Source organism: Macrobrachium nipponense, chromosome 18, assembly GCF_015104395.2.
Source record: "Macrobrachium nipponense isolate FS-2020 chromosome 18, ASM1510439v2, whole genome shotgun sequence".
NCBI lineage: Eukaryota > Metazoa > Arthropoda > Malacostraca > Decapoda > Palaemonidae > Macrobrachium > Macrobrachium nipponense.
In genome coordinates this window covers 76,639,129-76,656,035 of record NC_087211.1, presented here as the reverse complement: position 1 = coordinate 76,656,035, position 16,907 = coordinate 76,639,129, and the positions used below count along the sequence as shown (strand labels likewise).

General features: G+C 41.4%; 1 protein-coding gene across 1 annotated transcript in view; it reads left to right on the top strand.

The window, feature by feature from the left end:
• The window catches only part of LOC135197216 (guanine nucleotide-binding protein G(s) subunit alpha), an 88,420-nt gene that overhangs the window by 57,281 nt on the left and 14,232 nt on the right, over positions 1–16,907 (top strand). Inside the window, exon 4 of the mRNA XM_064224271.1 lies at positions 6,243–6,460. Coding sequence (XP_064080341.1) covers positions 6,243–6,460 — 218 coding nt within the window. The remainder of the gene's footprint in view (positions 1–6,242; positions 6,461–16,907) is intronic.

Genomic DNA, 16,907 nt, shown 5'->3' with positions numbered 1-16,907 from the left:
AAGAACCTCTGGAACTGAGAAGTTCGACAGCGAGGCGCTCACTGCATAAAATTGTTGCTTCTGCTGTTTAGCGAATGTGGTTGCTCTGGGTAGATTAAGGGGATCAGGATCAATCGTGAATGTGAAAGATCATTAAGTCTATCGGGATTGAGTCGCTAGTCCCATGCACTTCTTAACTAACTTCCTCCTCCTCCTCCTCCTCCTCCTCCTCCTCCTCCTCCTCCTCCTCCTCCTCCTCCTCCTCCTCCTAGGGCCTTCCTGGATAGTGCCACAGCAGTTGACCATCAACCTTGTTCATTATTTTTTGCTTATTCAACACAAGCAAAGAAATTTTCATTGATATTGGCCACTTGCATGTGTGTGTGTGCTGTAATCCTACATGAATGAGGAGGAACCAAATGTTGAAAACGAGTATGACTTCGCAACTCAAAATGCTGTAGCTTCGTAGTTTGCTCGGTTATCAGCACAAATTCTAAATGTTGGAAGTCATGTTTGGAGTCTTGCTTCATCAATGCATCCTTCCATCTGTGTAGAATTCGTAGCTCCTTTATTCAAAATGATAATGTCATTCATGGACTAGATATGCCTTGTGGATTTCACGATATTCCACTCTGCGGTTTTCGTGTTTGTTTCATCCGTCGACAGTTGTGATTTTCTGCTGAATTTGGTACCGTCTGTTGAATGATTTAATGGGCGAATGCAACGTCGAAATGTTCCTACGAAATGGAATGTCTTCTTGTGTAGGACGAGAAAAGCTGACCCAACTGAAGAACCACAGAAACAGTCAACTGCATGAAGAGTGGTGAAACGCAAATAATTAGGATAATGAAGGCAAGGCGAATTTCAGTTGCAATTTGAAGGTCTCTAGTTTTAAAGCAGGGAAACGAGTGGCGCCCGCAAACGTTACAGATATCTGCATTCAAGGCTAAAGGCTTTCTGCCTGAAGTAAGATCCAAGGAGGGACGAGGCTTTTAGCAGAAAAAAAAAGAAAGAATAGGTTTTGGACTGATGACGGTCGAAGCCACTCCATTAACTATGAGACCGGTTGACAATTGTCGACATAATCACACAACAGATCCCAAAAATTTGTTTCGTATCACGGCGCGTCTGCTGCATATTTTGCGTGAGACCCGAGGTTAATCCAAAAATGTCCCGACCAGGACGAGTATCAATATTTGCTGTAGTCCCCTCAAGTGCTTGTTGATTTATAGGAACTCTTTTGCTTCACGGGTAGTTAGAACCAGAGTTAGGTTTCAGGGGGGTGAGCGCCGGGCGCAGTGTCCCCCCCCCCTCTCCAGGGGAGAGATCAGAAAGATTCCTCTGATACAACTATGTACTGTACTGCGATATCATATGCTTCAGATATAAATATACTCTCTCTCTCTCTCTCTCTCTCTCTCTCTCTCTCTCTCTCTCTCTCTCTCTCTCTCTCTCTGAGGCTTGTTACCACTGCCAGTTATAGATACTTCACTCTGTTGAAAAATATGTCGGCTTGCCATGTATATTTAATATGTATTTTTTTTCTAACGTTCTTTGGGTTACACAGCTTGCTTTTGTTTGTTTGTTTTGGGGTCTCGGTCAATATCTTGTGACCTCGTCAATTGAAGAGTGTAAAAAAAAAGGGGGGGGGGGGGTGGTTGGGGCAGGTTGGAGGCTGGTTGAGTGGGGAGAGCTAGATGTGCTGAAAGTCTAGTATGTAGATCTTGGATGTGCTTACTCACTTAGCTTGTAGAATGACAGTTAGGGTTTTGATTGGAGGAGTTAAGTGGCATCAAGAAGTATGCACTGAAGGAACGATTGAACTTATAGGAAACGGGATTGGGCGCATGCTCTCTCTCTCTCTCTCTCTCTCTCTCTCTCTCTCTCTCTCTCTCTCTCTCTCTCTCTCTCTCTCTCTCTCTCTCTCTCTCTCAAGAATTAATTTGTAAGGTGTTGTGCTTTTGTTGGAAGTACGGTGTGCCGCCATTGGTCACTTTTCAAAGAGACCTCTAATGAGAGTTGTACGCCTTTCTCCCTTCCTCGTGACTGCCGTTGGAAGACATTACCCTCCCCTTGCTTCCCCTCCGTCAGCCGAATCCCAGATTAGCGGCGACCTTGTGCTGTTATTTTCCTTCTCTTCCGGTCCTTTCCAGGCTAAATGCTCATGAACCCGATACGTGTAAGCGGCCGGAATTAGGGGGATGGTTCCTCTAAGTGGAAAAGACGATTTTGAGATGGATCGGTTGGTTAACCTCTCTCTCTCTCTCTCTCTCTCTCTCTCTCTCTCTCTCTCTCTCTCTCTCTCTCTCTCTCTCTCTCGTGAGTGAATTTTAAAGCGTTGTTTCATTGATCGGTTTGTACTTTATTTCCTTCTCCTAGCGTGATAAATATAGGATTGAAGGTACATTTGACAAAATACTCGTGAGTATTGGAATGGGCAGTTTCTGCAGTCTCCCATTTGAAAACCATGTCACCTTCGGTTGCGACCTTTTGTATTTTTGCTGTGAGAGGACTGCACCGTATTTTGTCAGAATTGAAAATTAAACTAGGAATACTATACACACTTGGCGCAGATCTGATAACAAGGGGAACACAAATCTTAGCTGCAACTTCAGACTGTTCATAAGAAAACTGACGGTGGCCGCCCTGTGAATATCTGGTCAGACTGTGATGACCAGGTAACAAGTTGTTGTTGTTGTTGTTGTTATTTCTGTTAGGTTTTATAACTAAAATTCCAGGGTTAATTCATATTAACCCCTTGATTTATCTGTGGAGGCATACAAAATATATGGATTTGGGAAACGTTAACATTTTTTATCTGCTATTAACTATAATTAAATGTTTATTATTCATCAAGCAATTACACTATCGTTACCCTATTTTGGCCCAGACAAGGATGCTCCACTTTACTATAATGCAATACGTTACAACGGGTCGTTTGCATTAACCACTAACTGCCTGCCATTTCCATCATTGTGTTCCCCAAGTAAAACCTGAAACTTGTCAGCAGTTCGTAACACAGCTCACGAATAAAATGATTGAAGTGACAGACAGTCGGTCCCGCTCTTTGCTGCTTATTGGTGCCAGTTCAGTCCACTTTGAAATGTAATGTTGAATGCCCATATTTAGTATTCATTGAGAAGATGCTTTGCCTAAATAACATAACGTGATCAATAATAATATATGGACTAATGAAAACTGGTAGACGATAAACATGAGAAGTACAGGTCCATTGGATTGACAAAAATTCATAGTTGGAACACCAGTGTCACCTTGTTGCTTGAAAACTCTTCCTACGAGGCTGGTTTAAATGAAACGTCGTTCATCCTTTTCAGAAAATTTTGTTATCAAAATTGTTTCTAAATTTACGGCCAAATGTGTAAGAAAAAACTTGCCTTCGTATAGTATTTAAATGATTCCACATTTAAACTTAACTGCTTACATTATAGGCAGTTTCTCGATAGAAGAGTTTGAAAGAGTTTAAATTAGAAGAGCTTTATCTTTGTCCCTTGCTTGCACCAGTGTTGTATTAACCAGTGTGCAGCCTTGATTCACAAGTTTCAGGGCTCCATTTGTCAGTAAAGAAATTGGGTTGAACACTTATTTTATTTCGATTTAAGAAAAGGCATAGAGTCCAAGTATATAGTTGTTGATTCGTGTTTGTTTGTACAGATGGAAGGATTTTGCCGAGGTATCCTTATTCAAAACGCGAGCGCACGCCCGCAGGAAAAGTCTTAAAAAAGGCCATAAACTTGATTTGAAAGCTGCTTCTGAATGGGTGAGGGAGGAAAGCAATTCAGCCTTCAACTGGGGATGCTAATGTCTAGGATGTTAAAGTGCAACTGTAGACACCTGAACAGTAGTTTAGGAGCTTGTTTCGTGCAACCAGCTGGAGACATACATGGGCAAGCAGTCTCATTCCCAAATGCTTATTGAAAACAGGAAGGTTTGACATCCTGAGGCTTACCAGTTACGGGAAAAGCAAGTAGGTTATGTCTAAGACGACTCAAATCTCTCTCTCTCTCTCTCTCGCAGTGTGTTTGAAATCGTACTTCCTTCAGCGTGTGATCGGTACCAAGACTTTATCGCGATATCTTGCTTAAGGGCCGTCCACACGGTCGAGCTTTGCTCGACGAACTGCTCGATGTGACCCCTTCTGACGTCACACCGAGCAAAGTTCGTCTGGCAAAGCTCGACCGTGTGGACGGGACTTTAGTGGCCTAACTTGGAAATTTTCTCGTATTTCTGTTTATAAATTTGACGGGGGGCTGATGAAGTAATGTATTTACAGTGTCAGGTAGCCTAATTAAGGTGCAACCAGTGTAGTGTGTGGTACTAGATTGATTTTTTTTAAGTGTCTTGTTCGCTCGGCCAGATCCCCAGACGTGTCGCAGTATTGGCTGCTGCACCTGAAGGTCTAGGCCCGAATGCTTCATTCTGGTATTATTCATTCATTGCCTCTCCGGACCCCCCCCCCCCCCCCTCTCTCTCTCTCTCTCTCTCTCTCTCTCTCTCTCTCTCTCTCTCTCTCTCTCTCTCTCTCATATGGTGACGGGGTTGAGATGAGCCAATGGAAGCCTCGTTACAGGTTGAGGGATTAAAAGATTGTTGGCCCTTCTTGCTGCTGCTGTTTTTTTTACAGTGCCCTTTCTTGTTATACCCGTTCATTCAAAACACACTAATTTGAGATATCTGTAAGTTAAGTGCCCGTGGATTGCGAATTCACAATAAATTGTTTGCTTGTCAGGACATAGTCGTAGTTAGTTATCGTTTGTGCATAATTTATAAGCACAGAAAATCGTAGTGTTTCTCGGTAAAACCTTTGTATTTACGTAGTACAAAGCGGTTGGACTAGATACCAGTGAGCAGTGATAGGCAGAGCAGTTCGAATATTCAGATTGAGAACAGGTTGTCTCGGTTGACAACAGAATTCTTGGAGTGGTAATCACCTGCTGATGAGTGATTTGTCACGTTTTAAGACCACGAGACCTTTATTAAGCGGATGAATAACTGCACACAGGAAAATCTTGAGTGTCCTAATATGGACGTAGTGTAGATGTAAAGAGATAAATCAACTGTTGAGGTTTGGTTTTTGCTGTGGGTAACAAGGACGAGAAGCGTCGAATTTGTTATCCGGTGTCAAGCGAAAGAATCCTCGATTTTTAAGCCTTTTTGGTGAAAGATTTTGTTTTTAATCCCTGGTAGTGAACGGGAGCTTTGTTAACCTTATTTTTTTATGTGAAGCCTTAATATATTTACTTTTTAAATTATTTATCTACTTATTTTATGACCATAATGGAGCATCAATTTTTTTAAAAATCTTCATGATATATTTATGACTATAATGGAGCATCAATTTTTTTAAAACTTTTTCATATATATATATTATATTTAACTTATATATTTATATATTATATTATATTATATATATATATAATAATGTATTATATATAATTATATATATTATCTGTGTGGAAAGTAGCTTTCTTTTACATCAGGTGTAATAATCTAGTGAAAGAAATATTGGTCACCCTTAGTAGTAACAATAGATTTAATTTCGAACTATTACATAGTGCAAGGTACTTTCACTTCTAAGTTATCGGTTGGAACCTTGTATTTTTTTAATTTGAACCCTTGGCTACTGAATACAGTATCAGTTTCTGAGCCGTGAAACTGCCAAGAGAATGTATACTTAAGATGTACGGGAAAATAAGTTTTAGTGAAAAATTTATTGAATGTTTTTTTTCGCGCGTTTTACCATTTTCTTGAAAAATGTCTTGGCTCTTGTTTTTTCACGTTTTACTGACAAATTATGTTTGTTTTATGCTTAACTTCGTGGCAGTCACCTGGGTATTATTGTTTTTGTTCTTTTTATAACTGATGCCGGTGCTACAAGGGAAAAGTCATAATTACTACCACCACTACCACCACCACCACCTACTGTTTACGTTGCTTTTGTAGACTCATGAAGCTTCGGTCGAGTTCGTTGTTATACATAGTATGTTGTAAGTATGAGTAACCTTGATGCTTACTTCGTTTGGTAAGTGTTAGCATTGTAGTGAATAGTGTGCTAGTGAGGCCAGTAGCCATGAAAAGCACCCTCTTTGAAGCTGCAGTATTTGTATGCTAATGGTTGCTCCTTGTTTTCTCTTCCCCTTGCATCTCCTGTCCCTGCCTCCTGCCTCCTCCTGCTGCTGGTGCTGGTGCTGGTCGGATGCCGTGACGTGGAACGGGATGCTGCGACGACGGATGGCCGCCTGCAGACCATCACCGGCAGCATGTCCACCTTGACGCCCCCGATAGCGCTAGAGAACCCCGAACATCAATTCCGTGTCGACTACATCCAAGACGTAGCCTCCCAGCCGGACTTCGACTACCCCGAAATATTCTACGAGCATACTGAAATCCTATGGAAGGACAAGGGAGTACAGGCCTGCTATGATAGATCCAACGAGTACCAACTCATAGACTGCGCTAAGTAGTAAGTACACTTTATGGATATCTTCCTTGTTAAGGAAGGCTCATAACGGGGCTTTCCCATGGCCTCTTTGATAGCGATATTTCTCTGTTATGTAACGCCCTGTCAAATGTCACTCTCTCATTTTCGTCCTGTGTTCCTATCATGTGTACTAGTATGTATGTACGTGTGTTCTTGGCAGTCATGGGAGATTTATTTATTATGGGGCTTAGTCTGTGCTCTCGTGTGCGGCGTGGATTATCATACAGTTGGGGTACAGTTGAGGGAATGTCAATTTTGTATATGGGGACGTGAACCTAGTTTGCCCCAAGATAGACACTTTTTCTTTGCGTTTGCTAAATTAATGCTTTAGAGCTGGATGTTTTTTGTGTTTCAATTTTTCAATAGACCTTTATGGGAACTCATTGCATGTAGGGTGGTTCAACTGTCGGGTTAGGGAGACGATTTAGCTGGCATGGAAGTTTTTGCACGTTGTCACCGAATTCATTATAACCCTAGGAATCAGTTTCACCCAAAGGGAATTAGTATTGATGATAAGTGCATCCAAGGCCAGAAACCTTGTCAGTTTTATTTTTTATTGGGTGTAAGTTATTCTCCAAGGTACTGTATTAAATTCTATATTAAACTGTATTTTGGGGCTCAATATTTCGAAAAAAAATTCTACATGTATAATCCTATGTTTCTACTATGGGAAAAAATAATAGGGCCTTTTATACATGAAGTCAGTCATGCATCCCATTCCCTGAGGCCAAGTACGCAAGGCGTCATTTCTAATTTTATTAGGGTAAATGCAACAATCGGATCGTGAAATAATAGATTTAATTTGTAACATACTTTTTCATTCAAATATTAAGCCCCAAATCTAGTTCAATGTCGAATTCAATATACCTTGGAGACTAAGTTGCACCATATAGAAAATAAAACTGATAAAGTTTCTGGGCTTGGATGTACTTATCAATATTAATTCCCTTTGGGTGAAAATGATTGCTTTTCCCAATCTTATCAGCGCCCTGGTTAATTGCTGCGTTCCTTGTTTCACAGCAGACGACACATTGTGCTGACTGACCAGCGTCAGATGAATAATCTTCAATTGAACAGTGAGGCTGCAAGTGTAACGAAGTTCCCCATTTTAACAGTAATTCTGAAATGTTGGTTGCCAGTGTCGGATTTCTCTCTCTCTCTCTCTCTCTCTCTCTCTCTCTCTCTCTCTCTCTCTCTCTCTCTCTCGTGTGTGTGTGTGGGGAGACCCCTGGATAATGTGGAGTCTAGGATTAAGTGTTCTTCAACACAACCGTACAAAGAAGGCTTTTGCCCAGTGCCAGTTATTGAGTAGAGCAATCATTGAAGTGGCATCATCATCGTCTGAGTTTAGAACGGGAAAGGAATGTCCGTCACAAATCGAATTGCCCTTTGGTATTCGTTGCAGGGAAGGCAAAAGCAGTTAAGCAGTTTCTCTTACGAGACGAAAGGCACAATTGACAAGGTCGATACGCCATGCGCAACTTTTCTTATTTTCATTTTTTCTGAGAGTTACGATGGGTTGATCGGTGTGCGGCAGAATAGGGTAAGTGGTGGCATTTGATGACTGTGTCGTCATGGTTGTGGGAGGGGATTTAGAGTGAGGGTGATCATCCTTGTTGGGATAGGTATTTCCGGTTTGTTGGCAGTTACGACCCTAGTTATTATTTGCGAGTGAGTCAGCCAGGACGTATAATTATACCTTGGACGAGTGATGAGTACACCCACTCCGTATTTTAGGACTGCTGATGCACGCCCCATGGAGGGGGTCGGGGAATGAGTGGGTTGGCCTGTCAGTGGGAGGATGACGATTTTGTGGATGTAGCGCGAGGGAGGGAGTAGGTTGTGGGGAGGGGGTCGTTTTCAGGTTTTGACACACTTGATCATTGGCGATTGAAAAAGGGTATCACGGAGAGTCTCGGTAAAGAGTTTCCAGACAATGGCCTGTCTGTCTTGAAATATGCGTAGTAGACTTGTAGATGGTAATATATCTGAGGCTAATTTAGATTATATACCTGGTGTTTTATAATATATATATATATATATATATATATATATATATATATATATATATATATATATATATATATATATATAGTATAAATATAATGAAGTTATTCTAAACTTTTCAAGATGACTGGAAAGTAGACAACTTGTTGGTATGAACATACCAATATCGCTGCATTGAATCGCATGTCTTAGCTGGTAAAATCCCCCTTTTAATAATACCTATTTTTAACTTGAATGACTGTGAAGTTAATGCAGTTTGATTCATGCTCATGAAGTATGTCCGGAGAGGTCAGTACTCTCGTGCTTTTTCGTGAGAACGTCAGTACAACCTTTCAGTTCATAACCAAGTGAAAGAAGACACTGCCGATCAGTTCAGTTGAGAAGTCTGTTGAATGACGGTAGCCTCTGACATTTGTAGTTCTCGTCGCCAACTCAATTCATTGTGCAATGCTGCAATACTTTTACGTTGAAAAGTGCTATTTCTTCACAGTGATGGATGCTTTTCTATTTTTGTGAGACCTGCTGTAAAATTATGCGTCACTAGTTTTCTTGTCACTAGTTCGTGGTGCTTAGTAGGGAACACGTAACGTAACTTGTTTTTCTGTACCCAGTGCTCGATAATAGTGTATATAACGAGAGAGAGAGAGAGAGAGAGAGAGAGAGAGAGAGAGAGAGAGAGATTGTGTGGGAACCCTCCAATGTTGGCTGATGTCTGCAGTAAAGGGAATAGGACATTCACGTTTATAAGAGGGAGGTGGGGCGAAGGGGTCAAGGGGATGCTGTCACAACGGAGATCTAACCCCCCTATTCCTCCTCCTCCTCCTCCTCACGTCATGATAACGGTTCCTAACCTCTTGCAACCCCCACCCACCTACCCTGCGAAACGATATGACTTGCTACGAAACCATCCTATCTGCTCCCTGCCTTCTACCTCCTGGTCCTGTGATCCTTGCTTGTGAGGAGTACCGCCTCCCGGTCGGTGGTGGTTGTTGGTCGTCATGTGTCATCTTGGAGTTTATAGGTAATGGCTGATTCATCGTCCTCATTGCGAGGCACTTAGCATCAGGACTTTCCGCCAGTAACCAACTTCGACTGCTTGGTCATGCTCGTTCTGTGCGAGGGGCGCTGAAGTCTTTTTCACAGAGACCCACAAGTCTTCGTTATAAGTTCCCTCAGCCGTAACTCTCATCATTCCTTTTGTCTGTTCCTAGGTCCTTGTGCCTTTAAAACGTATGTCATTTTAGTACTCACGATTCTAATAATACCGGTGAAAAGACTTTGTCGATGAACACGCATCTTTGATGAAGCAGGCTGAAATTTGTCGTACATGACGAGATCCAAATTGGATAAGCACGCTGCCTCATCAGGAGCATTTGTCTTCAGATATAAGCAAAGCTACCCCAGAAGGATCATACTACAGCAGGACTTTTGGGGAAGCGAACGAACCTGGATTCTTTTAGGGAGACAGTGCCGCTTGTCTGATTTACTTTTGTTTGGATAGAATGCGGCAATTTTTTATTTTATTTCTTTTTTAAAGATCTATCGTAAAGGTCTGGTTATCTTAACTGGGTGGAAAGTCTCATTTGTGTCCTGATATGTTTTTATTTATATATATATATATATATATATATATATATTATATATATATATATATAGTATATATATATATAGTATATATATATCTCATATCTGTTCTTGCGTAGGTACCTTTACAGACCCATGACCGAAGGTTAACAATAAGCAATTAGTCGGATTGGCCAGTTCATTTTTTTTTTGTGGAGGCGGGGGACGAAGATGACAATCCATTCAGGTTAATTGTGCCCATATTATCCTCTTAATTGTCAGTTGACTTTCCTGTACCCTTTGGAGGTTTGGTGAAATAGAATACGTTGTTTCTCCGCTCAATGAGAGGTCAGCGATGTTTTATAAAATGAGCCCGAGGGAGAAAGTAGAAACACTAACAGTATTAAGATGTTGGACCCACCTGCTGTTTTCTTGGGTGGGTTGCTTTGCCTACCTTTCGGTGCGTGGGCGTTAGCATCCCTTTAGCGTGTTGGCGCACGTGTTTCATCTAGGAGAGAGAGAGAGAGAGAGAGAGAGAGAGAGAGAGAGAGAGAGAGAGAGAGAGAGAGAGCACTAGCGGTGGGTGATATAAGTGACCGTACCTTTTGAGGGAGGGCTGGTCACTCCCACAGATATTCATTGCTTGTAAAATGCTGTAATAGGGGCTGGCGCGCCTCTTGAATAGTTCTGCAGGCAAAGCTGTACTTGTTTCTCTTCGCTAAGAATCTGGTGAATTTCTTGCAAGCATACTATGTTAGTCGCGCATTTTTTGTCCTTGGAAGTTGATGCGGCTTCGAATTTCAGTACCCCATTTTCCGGGATAGGATGGGACGGTCTAGGCACAATCCGTTAACCGAGTGTCCGTGTATTGATGTCAACGGTAACTCCTGATGGTCGACTGTTTTGGTATGCAGCCTTTGGGGAGAGAGAGAGAGAGAGAGAGAGAGAGAGAGAGAGAGAGAGAGAGAGAGAGAGAGAGAGAGATCCGCCTTCAAAATAGATAGCAACTTATAATTACCTATTAGAGACCCCAGTGAGATAGTCTTTGCCCATATGGGAGCTAAAACATCTCTCGTTTTGTTTTTTACAGTTCTTTGTTCATCTTGCTCGACAACATAATATACGAACGCTGACGCACTATTAATTCATATGTGAATTGTCTTGCATAATATACGCACGTTGACACTTAATGGAAAATCTTTTATTCAATCGTAGACAACGCGAATAGAAGAGCTTCTTGTGATTATGAGACATCGGTGGCTGCACAGCGTTGGCTTTTATCTCAACTTGACTGTCTCTCCAAGTGTTTCTCGTTCTACTCTCGAGCATTTGACCTTACTTTGGTGCGAACCCCCCCCCCCCTCCTCTCTCTCTCTCTCTCTCTCTCTCTCTCTCTCTCTGTTGATATGTACGTATTTAGTGAATTAAGTACTGTTAGACGACTTGGTGGGCTCAGATATTGTGGAGATAGAGAGAGAGAGAGAGAGAGAACCTGCGTAAACTTACGTATTCGTTGCTCCGTCATAATGTGTATCGTCAAAACAGGAGGCCCTCGAAGAGGTAATTCCCACCTCTTTGGAGTGAAACCATTCGCAAGGCTTGCTCCCTGCCTGGTCTCCACACCCCCACAGTTCGTTTCTCTCTCTCTCTCTCTCTCTCTCTCTCTCTCTCTCTCTCTCTCATCGACTCCTCCTCCCACCTACCCCCGCCGCCTCTTCTGACCGCCCATTCATTTTATCCCACTTTTCCTCTCCTATCCTCGATGCCGTCTTCTATCACTTTACCCTTTACTGATTTGAATCTCTCTCTCTCTCTCTCTCTCTCTCTCTCTCTCTCTCTCTCTCTCTCTCTCTCTCTCTCCTTAATCATAGTGCCTCCCTGTCAAGTAGATGTCTGTAACGTAGGTGTAGTTTGTAGTAGTAGTTCCAAGATTCAGGAAGTGCATTAGTATAGACTGGAAGTGTTGTCGTAGCATTGAAGTTGGGGGTACAAGTTGCAGGCAGCCTCCTATGGGGGACCTCTTGAAGGGTTACCAACTACGGGACAGACTTGAAAAGCTATTACTTGAGGCGATAAACACTTAACCTCATAATCGAAGTTAGATGAATTTCTTTCCGAGCCATAATAGCTCTTTAACCCCTTGTAAATTGGCGTGTGCTTCTCGGCGCTCCTGCTGTCTCGTCTACCCTTTTCCCTCTAGTTGGCGATGAAGACGAGACCCATAACTTCCCGCCGAGTTGTTGAGAGGGTCATGGATATGGCGCAGTGGCACCGCCATAGAAGTCGATCGCCCACTGGTCAGATGCTAATAGGCTTTACACCCGTTTTTGTTTGTTGTATTGAGCCAACACTTCTTGATGGCACGGGCCTTTCCCTTTTTCGGTCCGTAGATCTGAAAAGATTCTTTGAGTGCATAATTAGGTTTTGTGAAGTTGGAAATACTTTTCGTTGTAGAGATAGGAGTGAACAGGGGATGGATGATGGTATAGGGCCATCATGTCATACTGAAGTGGAAGTTTGAAAAATGTAAGACTTTCGAAAATTAGCGAAACTGTTCTTAACCTTTTTATGACCACGTCTCCTCCTAGAGATGGTCCTTCCCTCCACTCCAGCCCCCCCTACCCCCCTTGCATCTACGTATGAGTAAAGTTCCCTCCCAGATTTAAAGGAAAATGAAACACGAGAAAGAGAAGGAGTTTCGAGGGATAGGGAGGGAGGTCAATCATTGCAAAACGTGGTAAGGCCAACGAGTCTTGACTGGAGTAGTAGTACTCTATAGGAAACTAACGTTATAAGGAAAGACTTTTACCTTTTTTTCATAAACTTCTGAGTATTGGTTCCTCACTCTTGTGAAGGGAATAATTAATGTAATTAGAGAATTTTTTATTTTTCCCTAGGGCTCGCTCCTCCCCTGGAAATTGCTAAATTCCTCACCTCCCCCCACCAAGGGGCACGCCCCCCCAGGTTGAGAACCACTGCTTTGACACTATACAAAAAAAAAAGTAGCCCGTGGTTCTGCCCCACTTCTCCAGCTCATTTATTTTTCCAGTGGAATTTTACTTACGTAGAAGTAGTATTCCCCTATTCAGTTTCAACTTTGTTTGTTTAAAAGTAACGAAAAGAAAAATGTTACATGTTTTGGTGGGTTGTGCGTTGTGAAAAGAAATATACACGAGATTATCGTACGAGACCACGTTTACGTTCAAGATGAAATGGATGATGGTGTGGTTTCTTGAACTTGAAATGCGCAGTCAGCGTTTATACCATAACTGCAAAATAAACCGGGGATTAGAAGAAATTGATAATGCTCGCTATTCTTACTGATAATTTTGTTTAAGTCATAGCGATAAGTGTGAACATATTGTGTATTTATACTTGTTCTCCGTCAAATTTGACCGTTTTAATTAAACCACTTAAGGGGAGTGCATTATAATAAAGTTTATCTTAGGGAATTTTTTTACAGGTAGTTAGAGATTGTATTTAAGTAACTGAATTTGAACTGTTGCCGTAACGAGATCAATGTAGCTATAGTAGATTCACTTCAGCCGTGCATTTGATGTCTAGGCTCAGTCCCTTACGACGCTCCTGATTGGTTGTTGATAAGCCAATGACAAGGCTGGAAACTCTCGAGAGAGAGTTCACTTAGGCAGGATTTATGTTCCATCTCTCCTGAGGTATACGTCATTCAGGAGAGGTGGAACATACCTCCGGGCTATGTGAACTCTCTCGAGAGACTGAGTTTCCATCCCTGTGATGTGCTTATCAGCAGCCAATCAGGAGCGTCGTAAGGGACTGGCCTAGACGTCAAATGCACGGTTGATGTGAATCTACTATAGAAACACAAACGACAGTGAGATGTCTGTCACTCCAAGGTCTGCATTGCTGTCAGTTCCTGTACACTCAAATGTTTTTTTTTTATATAAATTTCAGTCGTTGATGAGTGAAGTATGAGGAGCATCAAAGATAGTATTGTTGTTATTGCCTTAGCATTGCCGTTGATGTTGATGTGTATAGGAGGTCTCTCTGGACGGTCGACTCTTCCGCTGGGGCGCTAGACTAGATATGCCGTATCCTGTCAAGAATGCATGTAAGGAGTGGATGGGCATGGTCTTGTATCGCTATTTTTTTTATTGATCATTTAAATGTTAGAATGATGATATAAATGTGTTGTGAAACTAGATTTGCTTCCGTGTAACTAAATAACAACACCTAGTTGATGGAAATACCCTGAAATGGGCAGAAGGAAGTTTTCGGTGCCCAGTGGTTTATGATGCTATTTATATGTTTCTAAGTCATTTTTAGCGCAGCAAATCTGCTCTAAAGCGATGGTCTGCTTATGCCTCCGTGTGTGTCTGAGTGAGAGAGAATCTGCTGTCAGGCCGTGTAATTAAATATTGTTTCTTTGACACGGGTTCCATCCTTGATTCGTGGGTTACGTAATAAGTATATGACATTGGCTGGTCTTTGGTTTTCTAGTAACGTCTGGGATGGAGAAGTTGTTAGGGTGAACACATCTAAGCGAAAACGCATCGGCTTTTGTGGAACAGTCAATTCAGTGAATACTCCGTTTGAACGACCAACAGAGCATAAAAAATAGAGTAAAAGTAACTTTGTGACTGCGTCAATGTATTACTCTGTGACGCGTCGCCATTTGTCGTGTTTACCAAATGTTTCTCTGTATGTTAGTGGAATTCCAGTGCACTCCACTGAGCTTGAATGTGTTGTATATACGTGCGCGCGCGCTCTCATTTGATGAAGGGAAAGGGGGCCCGGGAGTAATGGAGGGCAGCGCTTACAATCGCCTCTTCTTTGTGCACGTGCAAGGCGTCGGGAGATCGTGAAGGGGTTTCTTGTTAAATCTACTGACGCTTGGAGGGCCGGTCAAGGAAGAAGAGGTTTTAAGGGTGGATAAAGCAGCAGTCAAGGCAGAACGATAAGACACTCTCTCTCTCTCTCTCTCTCTCTCTCTCTCTCTCTCTCTCTCTCTCTCTCTCTCTCTCTCTCTCTCTCTCGTGTGTGTTTATGTATTTGTCACAATGTTTTAATGTATTATTGACGTTATTATTATGTGCCTAAACCCAATGGCGTATGTTGCAAACTGATTAATCTACAAAAAAAGGGGAATTATCCATATTGAAAGAATTAAAAATGTTTTAAATTTTAGCAAATACGCTTTTGTGCTTGTAATGTAAAGCGTTAATTGTGTTGTACATCTAGCCTATCCATACGGCAAAAAGAAATTATTGTTAAGTTTGTTACTCTTTTACAGTCACAAGAAATCTACTTCACGTTTCTTGGGTGAAAAGTTGTCATTTTTCCCCAGAGATTTTAACAGATCTCTCTCTCTCTCTCTCTCTCTCTCATTGTTTCCGATAGAAACCGGCTCCCAGAAATGCGTTCTTGTATCATCCAGATAATACATGTTTAATTAACTTAATATTCTGGCATTGTAGACCTGCAGTGAGATATGCAGCGAGATAGTGATGATGAACCAGTATGGGTTGCTTTGTTTGTAATGTGGTCTTGAAAATTCTCTCTCTCTCTCTCTCTCTCTCATGTGTGTAAACGTATTATCAGATTAAAATATGACATGGTTCCTGTGCAACAATTCATGTAAATTAATTACATCCAGATCTCTTCATAGCAAAAATAGAAAAAAAAAAAAAAAAAAGTCCCCCCCCCCCCCAGTCCCATCCCTTCCCCTTTCTTCCTGCTGCATAAAACCCACCACAGCTATCTTCTCATCCCCCCCCACTGCCCCCATGTCTTGGTATTACATCATGGTTATCAGCATCATTTAGTATATGTGTATTTTTTAACAAACTGAATGTAAGGTTGGGTGTTGAATGGTGTACAAACTTAGGTTTCATGAATACAGATTCTTTTGAAGAAATTAATTATGTATTACAGAATATCAGTTAGCTTCAGTGTTCAGTGGATTATTTTAAAACTATCCATTTTATTTGGTTTAAAAAGGCTCTTCATTTACATTGCAAAATTAAGCTTAATATTTTCAGAACTTGGATGAATTTAAAGAGTTGGAATGTCAGCTCTTAAAGTTTTGGAATTCTAAGATTTTGCTTTTGGACCCTGACATTAATGATCTACATCAGCACCTTGTTATTAAATGTATTTAACCAGTTTGTTCCTCTGGATTGATGTTGACAGGAGTACTTTAAGAATTGTGATTTGAGTTCACATTGTAAGTTATTTTATATTGGATGTTTTGAACGCCATCATTGGTGATTGATAATCTGACTCGTCATCTTCTGTTGTTTCAAGCTGTAAAGCATTGACAAGTGTTCGTGTGTGTGTGTATGGTGGGCAGCGTGCCGGGTGTGCCATACATTAAATGGTTTGTTAAGTGTGTTTTGAATATTATTAATATGGAAATTTTTGTATGTGTAAGGGAAATGGACTAATTATGTTAAGAGGAGTTAGCACAACATTTTGAAATGAGGATGGTAGCCCCATAACTGCCACATAGATATTTAGTGGGCTTTTTTTATGTACACCTTTCTCCTCATAAATATGGTGATGGTAGAAGATGATAGTTCTTTCTGGTTTTTTAATGGTGTTAACCACACAACTTGCAGATTTTAAAAACTATAGGTACAAGCAAGTTGATAGTTGTGTATTCATTGGAACCAATCATTTTCAGTGAGGTCCAGTGCTATAGACATATATGTGCAGTGGAAGGTCTATGTTCTTCAAGAGATAGTCTATAGAGCCTCCCTCCCTCTCTTAAAATTGATTAATGGTGCTGCTTTGGTAACAAGAACTTTACACTCAAAGTTGCTTATTTTTGTCAAGTTGTCATGACATCCTTTTATGAATTGAAATGTGTGTATCTGGATGT